Genomic DNA, 16287 nt, shown 5'->3' with positions numbered 1-16287 from the left:
GTTTTATATTTCATCATTGTAAACCTTAAACACTAGTATTGTATGCTAAAATATTCCTTGTATACTGAAATATGGTTAAAAAACTATCAGTTAACAAATGGCAAAATTATATTAAACATTGAATTTACAACAACAATTTAACTTTTTTTAAATTTAATGGATAAAAAACTGTGATTTGTATAATATAATTACCTCCTCTTTGAAAGTTCGAACATAGTCAAGACATCCAGGTAAATTGCGTACAAAATGGCAGACATCTTCAACAGACCAGCTGCTGATATCTGTCCCTCGATTAACACCGGGTAAAAGTTTGGAATGTTGTTCCCAACCTAATGGAAGATCTTTTGATGGTTTGATGATGGAAGAAGAAGAAAACACAGATTTGTGGATTGATGATTCAGTTTTTCTCTCAGCTTGATTCTGACCTGTAAAGATGCAAACACTTTGAATGATGAAATACATAAAATAATGCAAATTGGAGTAAAAGAGGAAATACAATTGCACTCATAATGTAATATATAATACATGTAGTCAAATAGGTTTAATAAAGCTTGGCTTATGGAAGTACACCACTAATTCATGGCCCCATTGCTTTCTATGTTCCTCCATTTCAAGCAGGCACAACTCTTTTGTTTTAAGTTCAAATAAAGTGGCAATCATTGCAAGTCAAAGCAAAACTTTATGGTGTCTTGTACTGGAAAAATCAGCATACCTTTAATGGCATATAAGAAAGAACTGGTCCCTGGAACTTAGGATGTACCAAAACAGGTACTACAGATCTGACAAACAGACAAAATATACCCTCTATTTAAAATTTGGTGCAGTAATTTTAATATTCAAAATTTTAAGTCAAAAAGTGTTCTACAATGATTGCCAGTCCTACAGCTATCATTTGATACCAAAAATGCCTAAATATTCTACATATTTTGAAAGTTACATTCATGCGTAGGAACTATTTTGTGTAAATTATGTACTACTTTCTGGTATGTGCTTTCTGGCCGGGCCCAATTAGTGGTGTTACACCTTATTATGGCAAAATAATTATCCAAGGAAATGAAAGTAACACACTTCTTTATAGGCCTTAAAATTATAACTTATTAAAACATTATAATTTCAATGAAAAACCAATTGTACATGTAATTAGTGAATGATTGAAGGTCTATGTTGACAATATAGTGTTTACAAATATTTATTTACCTTCTTTATATTCCTTTTCCTTTTTCGTGGTAAGATGTGATTTAAATGGACCTCTGTCACCCATATTTAAGTAATAACTTCTACAATACAAATATCTCATTATAAAACAAGTCCAATGAAAAAAATCAGGTATTATTACAATATCTGTACAGGAAGAGTTCAATTTCAAGTCAGCAGAATTATTTCAAAAATCTAGTTGATTTTAAAAATATATCACAAAATCTTTAGCTTTTATATTAAGTATTCTGCCATCTAAGTACATTTCTTGACAAGTTGAGTACACCACTCATTGTAAATAATTAGTTAATCAAGAAATAAAATGTCAATGATTGATTGCAACAGATAGGTATTCATGTATGTGTTAATAACTTGTTAATGAGGTGTCAATCATAAAACAAGTATCATGTGTGTCCATAACAGAAATGTACATGTAGAAACTCTTTCTGCATTGAAAAATACATCTGATCAGATATTTCACCAAAAAGATTAACTGTAGTTTTCAATTCTGTATAAATATACAATACAAATTGTACAGAGCTGTAGCATAAATATCTAATGAATATCTTACAGAAATGTAGACTTGAGAGGACTCAATACAATGAAATTTCCATACAATAAATATTTTAATAGGCATAAACCTGTTGAGATCAGTTTATTTGCAGTTTTTCACAAACTTGTTGGAGAATTCGCTGATAAAACTTGTGCAAGAATTGTTCACTGTGGAGTGCATACAATGCAATTTTTCACTCTTAGAAAAAAGTTTGTTTGGCACTCTAAGAGCTTATCAGAGACATTGCTGATATAACCTTGGATAAAAAATGGGCAGGAATTGTGTATGTGAGAGTGCCTACAAGATTAGACAGATACAAGCATATATACAAGCACCTTGTGTTTCTATGTCCTGAAACTCATCGTACTGGAGTCAAAATGTTTTCTGATCCCTTTATACTCTTTTTAATAAGAACATGCTAATCTATGTTTTCAGGTGTTTTAAAAAATATAAATTATCTCCCCTTCCTACAAACCTAGGTTTTCTTCCTCTTGTGGATTTAACTTTAAAACCAGGTTTGACTTCTAACTGTTGTCTATACTGCTGCATCTGTTTTTCTATGAGATTTTCCTGGGCAAGGGGACAGCCTGACTTTCTGTGATGTGATGTAAATCTACCAGTCACATGACCTGATCCATCACATCCAGGGGTCTCACACTTCCTAAAAGTTGAAATATCTTTACTGATAATTCTGATTTTATAATCTAATTACATTATAAATGTGTTACTTACATAATAATCAATGAACATTTTGAAATAAGACACTTTAACTGTATGTCATTGAACATTCAGTTTGTTATTTCCAATTTGTGTACAGATAAAACAGAAAAATGTATTAAATCAAATTTATTTTTATTGACTTTCAGACAAGTATATTTTTATACCTCTTTTGCAACTGAAAACAGTCACCATAAAATTATTTAAAACACAACAAAATCTCCTTGTTATTCCCTTCTTTCATCAAATGTCTTGCTAAATGCTTATAAAGTTAATAGCTTTACTTGAAGGTTCTCTTTTGCAACTTCTTATGAAACTTTTATTATGAAGCTGTTGCAACATAAAAATACTTCATTTTATAAGTAAAAATACTGCATGGTAAAACAATTTTGATCGTCATATAATAACATGTAACTACTATTTTAAAAGCTGTAAATTTTACCCATTTTCTTGTGATGAAGGAGATTGTGGCTCTGACTTCAGTGTATCTAATCCATCTAACGACTGATCATCACCAGATCCTGGCATTGGCGTTGATTGTCCTTCCTCAGCACGTGTTGACCCTAACCGATCTTGGAGTGTTGTTTCTCTATTCATATTCAACGCCGAATATGGACAACCAAAAGCACTGGGAAATAAAATTCATAATTCAAAATTAATAGAGTGTCAAATTCATAATCAATTTAAAATCAGGCATTTATAATTGTATCTTTAAATGCCCTCATATCAACTTTCTTTTCACACCATCTTTCATTTAAAGGAATTTTTTTCATTGAGAAAACTAAAAATATGTCAACAACAAGTAAAGATAAGTTAACAGAGTAAGGAAGAAAACGTTTTCAATCTATAAAAAATCTTAAATGTACAAAATGCCTTTAAACATTTTACAGTCATATTTTACAGATAAGTCTTTTTCTAAAGTTAAACATATGCCATTAAATTACAATTTAAAGTATGTATAAAAATAATTTTCAGCTGATGTTTGTTATTATTGATGTTAAGTCTGTATAATACTATAAAAACTTCTTTTATTGGATGATGAAATAATAATGTAAAATGCTACCTGTGATGTCCTATATATTTGGCCCCTTTGATGTGTCCTATTCCTTTACAACCTGGCGTAGGACAGCCAGACTGTCCAGGGGAATGGATAATATCTTCTGGAGCTATAAAAAAACCACAATACTGTTTGATGATAATTCTGGGGAAATGATCTGATCTTCTAGGGTCAAAAGACATAAAATCAACTCCTTTTAGCTATTAAGATTTTAGGGTATCACATCAGAAAATTCTGCAATTATTCCATTTATAAAGGGACATAACTCAAGAACAATGAAAGTGATGCCACCTTAATTAAAACTTTATTGCCTTTTTTCATGTACTGATGGGTGTACAATTTTATGATTTTTTTAATCATTTTGGGATTTAGAAATATTATCTCTCTTTGCATCATACAAGCATAGTCATGTAATAGCATTGCTTTTGCTATCAAAAAAGTTACCCAGGAAAGATTAATTACATATTTTAATTGCAGAATTCTTGCTCTATCTACATACACTGCACTGTGCACTGTGCAGGATTTTCAAAAAATTATGGAAGTAGATATATAGTAACAAATTTTTTTTTAATTCAAATTCAAAAGCCTATAGTTTTCAACAGGTATCTGTACAATACCGATGTACAATTCTACATTGAGAAAGTGTACACAGGATCAGTTTTGCTGATAGTATAACAACTTAACATCCACAATATAACATTGAACACTTACATATAGGTGCTGTAAGAGGGTGTCCTGTTTTAGCACACCAGCCAGGTGGATGAATGTCCAAAGAATCATCGTCCAACCAGTAGTCATAACTGTCAGCCCATCCATCAAAATGTATCTTAATCAGATGGCCATCAGTGTCCACAACAGAGGCTACTCTAATAAGGATAGGGTTTCTCTTGTCTACAACCTCTAACTTCATACTCACTTCAAATCCAAGTGGGGCTCTCTGTAAATGTATATGTAACAAAGTGGTCATAGATATTAAATTTTATTTAAATGGAACATAAAGAAATGTTCACATGTCTAATATTTTAATAAGATATGTAATTTCCTACATAACAGTACTCATACGAATGGAGTTGAAATAAGTTTGATTAACAGTATTCCATTACTAGAATTATTCATTTACTTTTCTTCGATTTTTAATAATGAAAAAGACATTTATCCCTTTACTCAAAGTACTAACTTGATTCATAATGCACTGAAGACATGGAGTAATGTCTTGTAAAACCAAATAATTTGATACCAACCAGTTTCATGGTTCTTTTACTACTACACAAAAGCTTGTTTTATCTGACATAAATGTTATAATCTTACAGGTTTAAATGCTCTGGCTGGGACTGCTGCTGACTTTGTGTTTACCAGGTATTCATCCCATCTAAATGTTGCACCTTTCCATTCTAAAAAAAAGAAAGTAAATTGACTTTGACAATAAATACCATATAAAATTTGATTTAATAAAATAAATTTACATTCTAGAAACAAAACAAATATAGCTAATCAACAATTAACTTACGGTAATTATTATTATAAACTCCTATATCTTTTATTAAAAAAAATCAGCATTTACAATGTGTTCATTTCTATAATATCTAACTTAAAAAAACAACCAACTTCACATGTTATTTGAAAAGAATATTAGTGTTATTTCTAACCGTATAAGTAAACTTTACCACATGGAGGATTTAATGGTAGCCCTTGCTCTTCACACCATCCAACAGGAAGTATGTTAGGGGAGGTAATGTCACACCAATAGTCGTATGTATCTTCCCATCCATCAAAATGTATGAGAACTCTATCTCCCATAGTATCCACTACAGTAGACACACACACTAGATTGTTGTTTTTCTTGTCAACAGACTCCAGTTTACTGCTTATTCTAAATAAACTGGGGGTCACAGGCTGAAATAAATAAGTATTTACATCAAACTGTTCTAATATGATCTCTCAACACATGTTTTCTTTACACAAAACTCATTGAACAATCAAATTTTTAGTTATAAGCTCAATCATTTTCATGTATACTAACGCTATGGTTACTATATTTACTTTAATATTGTACAGTTATTGAAAAATGGTGAAATAGAACAGATTTAAGGCTTACTTTTTATATATGAAATCATCTGTGATTTTTTGTATACATCTTTCAGGAAGGTATTTTGTGTGTATTAATCTATATACCGGTATAATTCTTTCAGACTGTACATATAATAAAACTTTAATTATGCGAAGTCATATAAAATAAAGCTATTTATGCAGAATATAATAAATTTAAGTTAACTGTGATAACGGAATAATACTTACTGTGTTAGGTTGGTTATGGAACATCTGCTTTGGAGCAGATATAGCTTTAGCTAGTTTTAAATATGTTGCCCAATTAAAAGTATCTTTGTTGAATCCTGAAAATGAAATCATACATTTTATGTGCAGATGTAAATTGATTTTATTGAGTTATCAATAAAAAAATTTAATGTTTTTGTAGTTTTTTATTTTTTTTGTGTCTGAGCTATCTTAATGTTGAATACACTGAATATCTGTTTTTCATTTTGAACTAAACTGTGGAGTTGTGTAGCAAGATTTGATCAACAAATGAAAGATGGCTTATTTATAAGCAAGATATGTGTTCACTCCAGACATAGAGGTATGAAATTGTGGAGAGTTCATGAGTTTTTTTTATTCCTACCTTTAGGAGGCTGCAAGATTTTTCCATTTTTCTCACACCATCCAACAGGGAATATATATGGTGAATCTGCATTGGTCCAGAAATCGTAACATTCTGAGTAACCATCAAAATGTAGTCTAACACGATACCCACAGACTTCTGCTACACTCAAGACACATAACAATGTCTGATGCTTTGGATCTATGCCTTCCATCCTCATACCTAATTTAAATCCATTCTTGTGAGATGGGAATGCCTAAAAACCAAAATGATTTATATCAGTTAGATGACAAATGATGATCATGGTCATCAGCAGTACTTGTAAAATGTAGAAAAAATAGGTTAACCCTTTCCTCCATAATGACGCCTTTTGACGCCTGTGTAGTACCTCAGTTGAAATGCTTCGACTCCAAAATGTTTGCTGATCATTTTATTTTTTTTCTATTCTAACTCCTTTAAGCAGTCTTCAGGCAAATATAGATTTTCCTTTCTAAAACATTTTGCCCCTGCCATATTTTCTATCTCTCAAAATCTTTTTTCAAGTTATAAGGGATTGCTCACATTTTACCCCTATGTTCTATATTTAGATTTGTAGCCATGTTGGTTGCTAATCAGAATGTAAACTATTTTTAAACTAAAAACCTCAACTATGAGTCAGTACAAGTTTGGTTTCAATTGTCTCAGTTGTCCCAGAGGAACAGATTATTGTAAAAGTTAACTGAAGTGTATGAAAGATGCCAAGTAATGGCTAGAAATAACACTCTTAATTTGGGGTAGGTGAGCGTGACAGTGTATGATCATTGACATAACATTCAGTACTTCATTTTTATATCTTTTCAATAAAATACTAACATTTTTAAACAATCTTGGAGGTGCCGCTGGACATTTCTCTTCAGATATATAGGTTGTCCAGGAAAAGGTTTTGGATTTTCTTCCTACAAAACAATTACATAAATAAAGAAGCATTTCTCAAATTTAACTTACAATAAAACATGCTAAATTACAATATTTTTTTTACACTGTATATATAATAGTTCTGTCTGCAATTTTTTGTATAATATATATAATGTACAACTTTTTTAAAAATTGTATCTGAACTTCATTTTCCACTTAATCTCTAATTATTAAGTCAAGGTTAACATACAGTTTTTAAAAATAAAATATTACAAAGAATAGTATAGTTTTGTATCCCTGAAGAAAATTAACCACATTCTTCACAATTATTTTGTGTGTAATGGTCTAATTCTAACCTGGTGCTATTTTTATATCATCTTCCCCCTTCATCAGAAGAAGTTTCTTTCTTTTCTTCTTCATGCCAAGTACCATCTTAGATACCAAGTTATTCTTCTTTACTTCTCTTTCTCTTCTGCAAAATATAGAAGTTAAATAATCATGTAGATGATGTTTTTTTTTAAATCATTCAGTAAATGTAGTCAAATTTTACAGACATGCTATTTTTTTTCATTGTGCACAGAATTCATTGTAATGACTTACTTTGACTGATATGCTCCAACACAAGTCTGACTACAGAGCTGTCCATTCTGACGGAATTCACTGTAATAACTTACTTTGACTGGTATGCTCCAACACAAGTCTGACTACAGAACTGTTCATTCTGACAGAATTTACTTTGACTGATATGCTCCAACACAAGTCTGACTATAAAACTGTCCATTCTGACGGAATTCACTGTAATAACTTACTTTGACTGGTACGCTCCAACACAAGTCTGACTACAAAACTGTCCATTCTGATGGAATTCACTGTAATAACTTACTTTGACTGGTACGCTCCAACACAAGTCTGACTACAAAACCAGGGATGGGTCTGATTACTTTCAATGTAATTGATTAAATTACAATTACTTTGTCATTTGTACGATTAAATTAAATTAATGATTACATAATTTCTGAAAGTATCTGATTAAATTAATGATTACATTGGCAAAGTAATCATGATTACATCTGATTACAATGAATTTAAAAACAAAACATTTTGAATGGTGTGAATGAATAAAAGTTCAATATAACTATAGCATTTTTGAGAAAGTATTTTATTTGGTTCAACATGTTCAATTATAAAATAATAACTTCAAATTAAACTTCATCTATTTAAATAAACACCAAATTACACTACATATATATACATTACACTTTATCACCAATGATCTCAATTCTCTGAATTATTTTGAATTAAATTTAATAAAGATGTATCATAATCAAGAGTTTTTTTTATTTGTCTTCTGACCTCTTTCATATGTATTCCAAGTTGCAGTTTATGGAAGTTTAAATATGGATGAAATACAGTTACCAGTTAAAACTATGTTAAATTTTGATAGAAATGTTTAATCAAATTGTAAACAATATGTAAGTACTAAAAATCATCGCATTTTACATGTCCAGTCCAAATACATTTTTTAAAATTTTAAACAACATATTTGTCCAACTTTTAATTTAGTTTGTGCTAATTAGATAAATTTTCATGTCTGATTTATCTTTTATCATATATATTTCCCTACAGCTATACTCAATTGGTAATTGCTATAAAAACAAACCTTAATTAGTCTCATACCTGTCAATTCAAAGTTGACAAAAATCACAAAAATTAACAAAAGATTATAATTCAGGGTTAAAGAAAAGTATTACTTGAATATAAATATAACAGTTATTATCAAATATTAATATGAAGATCATTATAAAACGATGAATATACATGTATACAATATCTTTTACTAAGATAAAAGGTATATAATTGTATTATATGTCTCTGCTTAGGCTAATGATGACTTTTTAATACTGTAACAGTTTATTTTTTACTGAAGTAGACATGCGTAAAGTAACCAAACCATTTTAGTATGTTAAAAATTTATCAAATATGAATAACAAAGAGGTTCATTTAATGACCAAAAACACAATTTTAGATTTTTTTTTATTGTAATCAGAATGTAATCAAAAAGTAATCATGATTACAGGGTATTTTGAAAAGTAATTGATTAAATTAAATTACATGTAATCAGATTTTTGGCTGATTAATGATTACACTGATTACTTGAAAAATTGTAATCAATTACAGCTGATTAACGATTACAATTACAATTACCCCAAGTCTGTACAAAACTGTCCATTCTGATGGAATTCACTGTAATAACTTACTTTGACTGGTACGCTCCAACACAAGTCTGACTACAAAACTGTCCATTCTGACAGAATTCACTGTAATAACTTACTTTGACTGATATGCTCCAACACAAGTCTGACTACAGAACTGTCCATTCTGACAGAATTCACTGTAATAACTTACTTTGACTGATATGCTCCAACACAAGTCTGACTACAGAACTGTCCATTCTGACAGAATTCACTGTAATAACTTACTTTGACTGATATGCTCCAACACAAGTCTGACTACAGAACTGTCCATTCTGACAGAATTCACTGTAAAATCCATATTCCCCACAGTGATTACACTGACAAACTAAATCTTTCTTGTCACCACTATCATCTGTTTTTTCTAAAATGTCAAAATCAAACAATGTACTCCTTACAACAAAATATTTTATACTTACATGTATATGTTATTTTATTTAAACATCATTTTGTCCAAGGTTATAGTTGTCTTTCTGATATTGTTTTACATCTCCACCTTTTTTATTCATTTTGTATTTTATATCATGTCATAGATCAAATTTATTCATTAAGTGTATGTTCACTTGTTTTTGTCAATGTCTTTTTGATTGAGTTAAGCCATTTCAATTCATATTTCATAGTGTGTCTTTCTTTGTTGTAATGCTACAGTACAGTACTACTTCAGGTTAAAGCTAGGTTGGCACCTGTTTAAATGCTTAAACCTGCTGCATTTGTTTGCACCTGTCCTAAGTCAGGAATCTGTTGTTCAGTGATTGTTGATGTGGTTCATTAGTGTTTCTCGTTTCTTGTTGATGTGGTTCATTAGTGTTTCTCGTTTCTTGTTTTTCATATAAATTAGACTGTTGGATTTACTGTTTGAATTGTTTTTCACCAGTTATTTTGTGGTCCTTTATAGCTTGCTATTCAGTGTGAGCCAAGGCTCAGTGTTGAAGGATGTACTTTGACCTATAATTGTTTACTTTTTACTCATTGAGACTTGGATAGAGAGTTGTTTCATCGACACTCATACCACATCTTCTTATTTCTTTTATTTTAAAGTATGTATTATATTACATCCATTTTTCAATCTTTCCTTGAATAAGCCTTGTATGTAAAAGGACAGAAAAAAAATTGAACCAGCTAGCATCCTACCTTCTTTCATTTCTGTATCCTCTTTAAACACATTATCCCCAGAAGCCTCTGTAACATCCTTACTCTGTTCTGTCTCACTACTAGTGTTCAAGGTCTCATCACATTCCAATTCCTCAGTTATTACTTCAACACAACCAAACTCATTCAGAGTAAACTGTAAATAAAGTCATTAAAATGTAATCTCTATTGAACAAGCTTTTATGTAGCCAACAATAATCATTGACAAGGCCTATAATGTTTCCTCATCATATCAGCTTCTGATTATCCTTTTTTTAACTTAAAATAAGTAGTACAAACTAAACATGTTTTACCTCGCCGCAATTTTGTGTCTGTTCCAAGTCAGGAGCCTCTGGCCTTTGTTAGTCTTATATAATTTTTAATTTTAGTTCTTGTGTATAATTCAGAGTTTAGTATGACGTCCATTATCACTGTACTAGTATACATATTTTTTAAGGGGCCAGCTGAAGGACGCCTCCAGGTGCGACAGTTTCTCCCTACATTACAGACCCATTGGTGGCTTTGGCTGTTGTCTGCTCTATGGTCGGGTTGTTGTTGCTTTGACACATTCCCCATTTCCTTTCAAATGCAACATTGTGCAAAGAAAAATGAATTTGAATGCTGAATGACATGTGACATTACTTTACATTGGATGACTTTGGATGCTATCAATTCCACAGTGGTTGGTTGCAGTGATTGGCAAGTGTTGCCTAACTGATGTTTGTACAATATTCCTGTTTCACTTTGACCCCATTATTGTAATAGAAGAAACAAGAATGTATCCCTAGAACACAGATGCCCCATCCACATCATCATTTTCTATGTTCAGTGGACTGTTAAAATGGGGTAAAAACTCTAATTTGGCATTAAAATTATCAAGATTATATCATAGGGAACACATGTACTAAGTTTCAAGTTGATTGGACTTCAACTTCATCAAAAACTACCTCGACCAAAAACTTTAACCAGAAGCGGGACAGAGGGACAAACGAACAGATGCACAGACCAGAAAACATAATGCCCACAAATTGGGCATATAAATGGGGCATAACAATAACAGTTATATGTTAGAAGCAGTGCTTGTGCCAATTGATTTAAGACTATAATCAAATGAAGTTTTACAAGAATTAATCAAAGCATATTTAGGTTATTATAAGAAGTAGAAAATTCCAATCAATGATCGGGTTCCAACATGAAATTTACCTTGAGTTCACTCCCCTCTAACGTTCCTACTCCATCTTTCCACGACAGCGCTTCATAATCTGCTACATCTTTACTTTCTTCTTTTTTCTCTCCTTCTGAAGTTTCTTTTTCGTTCTTTACTTCATCAACTTCCATGGCATTATCTGTTGGTTCTTGTTTCACAGTTTCCGAGGAATTTTCACTTGGCTCATTTTTTACTGACATTTTATTTTCAACTTTAACTTCTGTCATTTCATTTTCTATTGTGATTTTATTTTCTTTCAAAAGCTTCTCAAAGTCTCCTTTTTCACTTTTAAATTGCTTGACCGGTTCTTCATTTTTTTCATCTTTTACTGTAGTATGGATAGATTCCTCTACATTAGAAGGTTCCTCCTTTACAGTAGAATCAACAACTAGCAAACATTCCGGTTTATCTTCTACAACCATCTGAACAACACCAGAAGAACTCGTATTTCCTAAAGCCGCTTCATTTAACTTGATAAAATCGTTCAATTGATTAGCCATATTCTGATTTTCCAAAAGTTGTCTGTCTACATTAGCAATAGATGTGACAACTTGCGGCAAGGTTGTATTTTCCTTAGCAGGTAAAGTAGCAGAGTTTTTTCGATTTGTTTTTTGTTTCGGTTCAACTACTGGTAAATCTGTTTTCTTTGTCAGTTCTGGTATCAATCCATCTAGGTCTGAAACAGGAGTAGGAATCTGATGTGCCGTATCCTGCTGCATAACAGGCATTGGAACCAAGTTTTTATTTTGAGACAAAATCATATATTGTGTTGCCAGTGGATTTTTCTTTGGATTTTCAAGGATGTGAGCTTTCACACCTGGTGCCTGGAATCTATTGACAGGGGACTGAACTATAATACTAGACTGAGCTACACTTTGTGGGTTAATATTCAATTTAGGTGGAATTTGAGAGGTTTGTCGGATAGGTGGTCGGATTAAAACAGTCGAAGGATTACGGTTAGAAAGTGCCTTATTACTCTGAATGACTGGATTGAGCCTAACCTGGCCAGCAGCCTGTGTATTTATAGTAAAAGTAACTTGTTGGTGTCCTTTTGCATTCTGTAGCTGTATCTGACTAACTAACGGTTGTTGTTGCTGTGCTTTTATTGCCTGGGCTTTTCCAGTCTGCTGAAGCAGGCTAGCCTGTTGTTGAACAGTCATAATATTAGAAGGCTGGGAATTTGTGTCAGTTTTATTATTAGCAACTGTAACTAATGGTATTTGAGCAATAGGTCTGACAGAAAATATTGGCTGGTTTGTTGTTTGCACTGTTGATAACTTAGCTTGTTGACCACTAATAGCAGGTTGTGGCCGGATATATCTGGTTGTCTGAAAATTTGGTATGATCAGCTGTTGCTGCTGTTGATTAAGAACTGCAGCATTAGGAATCTGTTGGGCAACAATCCCACCTGACAACTGTGACAAAGAAACTTGACCTTGGATCTACAAAATATAATACAAATTACCAGACTATTAATAAGACAAACTACACCTTTTCATCGATGACAAAAACATAGAATTTGTCTTACAATCAACCATTGAAATAGTTTATACTTGGAAAGCAGCCCTGTATATATACATTGTATATAGGTTTTTAATGATATTCATCTTGTCAAGGTTAATAAAACATGTAAAAATGTTCTCATCATTTTTTTTACTTGACTTTTATCTGTTTTTTGTAGGAATATAATTCACAATTGTTTTACTGATCTCTGTGCTGAAAATATACCTACCACTTTTTGTGTGGTTATGCCTTGTGTTGTTTGTGGTCCAACTTGAAACTGGACCTGTCCTCCTGGTACCTGTTTCTGTTGCACAGCTCCCTGTATTGTCTGGACACCTCCTGTCAGTCCTGGTCTGGCCATAGTAAAAGCTAGATTACCAGGTCTAACTGTTACCATACCACTGGAACCAACATTCTGTATTTGTGACTGGTTAAGAAAGGATATATTGCCCCTGGGGCTTGGAGCAGAAAATCTCATCTGTCCAGACTGTACTGTCCTTCCTACAATACACATTCATAATTCATTGAGTTAACACTGTACTGATTTCAGTTTAACTATCTAAGACTATGTTTGTTTATAAAACCTTAATGCATCAGGTTTAACGTCCCTATTCTGACCAGATGTGGCTGCATTATTTGCATATCCTTCACAGCCAAAAAACACCTATATTTTGAAAATCATATAATGTGCAAATATAATGATTAAATGACTAAGAATATCAATCCTTGATTTATGAAAACATGAGCTCATCACCTGTCACACAATTTTTTTTTTTTTTAAATAATTAGAAATATCTAGGTAACATATGCTGAATTTATATATTTCAAGGTTTTTTCTTCTTTTACATTCAATGATTTCTATATATATAAATCATATAAAGTGTTGACACAGAGATATGTCTTGCCTTTATGTAAGTTGATAGTACAGTAAAACCTGTATAAACCAGCCGGCTACGGGACTATAAAAAAGGGCCGGTTTGGACAGTGAGCCGGTTTATTCAGGTTTCCGTTTTGACCGGAAGTTAATGACTTGTGACGTCCGACATTTTGCATGTAAAAGTTCTCTCTGTTTGTAAATTATATCTGATTTAAATTAAAGTACTTTCACTTCGTTTTTCATTGTTTGCATTTGCATCATAATGCTCGAGTTGTTTGAATTGTAGGACGAAAGTTTCGATTTACTCCCATGATCAATAATTTGAAATGTTGGAATGGCCGATTAAAAAGCCAGAATATTTTCAAACGTAATTTCATCACTTTCGAAACGTTGTCGTACACTGTACAATATCCATTGATTGTTGTCATCCGGGTGTTTTTCATTATCAAGGTCATTTGTTTAGGGGTTCACAACAGGGAACCCAGGATTTCGAAATTACGATGTGAATTTCTTACTCTGTGATTTTAATTTGTTTATCCAAGTTAAAACGTAAGTTCAATCCAAGATATATTCGGTGTGTCTTTTCGTTTAATTGACACGTTTATAATATTTTGATAAATAATACAGCTCACTACTGAACGATTGTAGGTTCACAGTTTGACATATGACTAATTGATTATCACGAAAAGCTGTATAAACAAATATGTTTTGATTGCATATCGATCATTGAAATTAATTAGACAAACCGGTTTTGACAGGTAATAATTAATGTAATTAAGAGTATTGGGACTTCATAATTAGACCGGAATTCGGAATACACAGGGACCGGTTTACAAAGGGTATTTTAACAAAGATTTTGAATGGAAAAATATGGGACTTTCATTTTCGGCCGGAATGGACAGGAAACCGGTTTATTCAGGGTCCGGTTTAATCAGGTTTGACTGTATACTGCAAATTGAAATTAAAATGGCTATAATTTGTAATGTTCTACCAAAACAATTCCAAGTCAATAAAACATGACAATGCTGTGTCATAGAAATGAGAAATGCCAATGCTTATACAACTGCATTCTAAATACCATTATAATAAGAATTCCCTTTAAACTGGCCATATAATCCCCATGGAATTGAGACCTTCAAATACTAATACAACTGCTTACCAAATAACATTGATTGACAATTAGTAGCAACATGTGGGGTTTAAACTCACAACCTCGGTGCTGACTGGCTACTGATACAGTTGATGAACTATTAAAACAACCTGACCATCAAGGCCCTTGTGCTTTTTGAAAATACTGCCTGCTTTGGTTAATGATAGTCAAAAAGGAGAACAAAATGATAACTGTCAGTTTACTCAATTGTATGTGAATCCTTAATATTTTCACCTTACTGAGAGTAAACATATAATTTGTTATCAATAGATTACATTCTCCAGGGGCACGAGTCAAAAAAGTTGACCTGCATTCAGAAATTAGGTTAAAAATTGATTATGTATGAATTGATGGATGAACCTTTAGTTTAAACAGTATTTAGTTCAAATAAATTGAATTGGATTAAGCAACAGGCATAGCCTATGTTAGCCCTCTCCACAAACCTTTAATGTCTAACAGCAGATTAAATACATATTAAAGTTGAGAACATACATTATTGTCTAAAACATGATCATTTGCTTTTTTATCAAGATCACCTTGTTTTTCAAAGTTCTATTTTCAACATTTTATCAAAATATCCTATGTAAAATAAGTATGTAAATAAAATCTTATTGGAAGTAATAGCTAAAAGAATCATGCTTGGTAGGCATGCATTGAATTCTTAGTTTGACCCTGCCAAGATTGAATGCATGAACACCAGTACTTGAAATGAGCAGACTACAATGTAAAGCCTCCACCATCACTGAGTGGGAACATACAAGTTTAATTGCACTAACAGTTTGTTAAATAGAAGTAAGACAATTCATTTATTTTAACTAACAATAAAATACTATTGATCTATTTTATGGTATCATATTTTACCAAATATATTTAAAATTTTATTTGGAAGTCAAAATCTGACATTACAGATGCTGTACCTACATAAATCTTATAGTTAAATAAAACAAGTGTAACTGTGAGTTACTGCTCACTGATGATACCCCCGCCGCAAGTGGATAATGTCAATAGTGTAAAAAAAAAAGTAAGTGTTCGGTAAACAGGAAGTTTTTGAGTGATGAATCTGAAAATGCATCACACGGTATAGCTAACTTATATAAACCCT

General features: G+C 31.8%; 1 protein-coding gene across 4 annotated transcripts in view; it reads right to left on the bottom strand.

Moving 5' to 3' along the window:
* The window catches only part of LOC139499435 (lethal(3)malignant brain tumor-like protein 3), a 47456-nt gene that overhangs the window by 3468 nt on the left and 27701 nt on the right, over window positions 1–16287 (bottom strand). For 2 of the 4 annotated variants that reach the window (XM_071288129.1, XM_071288115.1), the window contains 16 exons: window positions 13388–13659; window positions 11652–13097; window positions 10452–10605; window positions 9549–9684; window positions 7425–7540; window positions 7027–7109; window positions 6196–6430; window positions 5817–5911; window positions 5168–5414; window positions 4830–4912; window positions 4233–4458; window positions 3528–3630; window positions 2907–3092; window positions 2223–2408; window positions 1198–1277; window positions 193–425 (listed from right to left, as the gene is read on the bottom strand). In XM_071288129.1, the coding sequence (XP_071144230.1) occupies window positions 193–425; window positions 1198–1277; window positions 2223–2408; window positions 2907–3092; window positions 3528–3630; window positions 4233–4458; window positions 4830–4912; window positions 5168–5414; window positions 5817–5911; window positions 6196–6430; window positions 7027–7109; window positions 7425–7540; window positions 9549–9684; window positions 10452–10605; window positions 11652–13097; window positions 13388–13659 (3881 nt within the window). The remainder of the gene's footprint in view (window positions 1–192; window positions 426–1197; window positions 1278–2222; window positions 2409–2906; window positions 3093–3527; window positions 3631–4232; window positions 4459–4829; window positions 4913–5167; window positions 5415–5816; window positions 5912–6195; window positions 6431–7026; window positions 7110–7424; window positions 7541–9548; window positions 9685–10451; window positions 10606–11651; window positions 13098–13387; window positions 13660–16287) is intronic. The other 2 variants (XM_071288137.1, XM_071288122.1) reach the window with 1 other exon arrangement.

The sequence above is a fragment of the Mytilus edulis genome, chromosome 1, assembly GCF_963676685.1.
Source record: "Mytilus edulis chromosome 1, xbMytEdul2.2, whole genome shotgun sequence".
NCBI classification, from domain to species: domain Eukaryota; kingdom Metazoa; phylum Mollusca; class Bivalvia; order Mytilida; family Mytilidae; genus Mytilus; species Mytilus edulis.
This window is presented reverse-complemented; position numbering and strand designations above follow the sequence as displayed.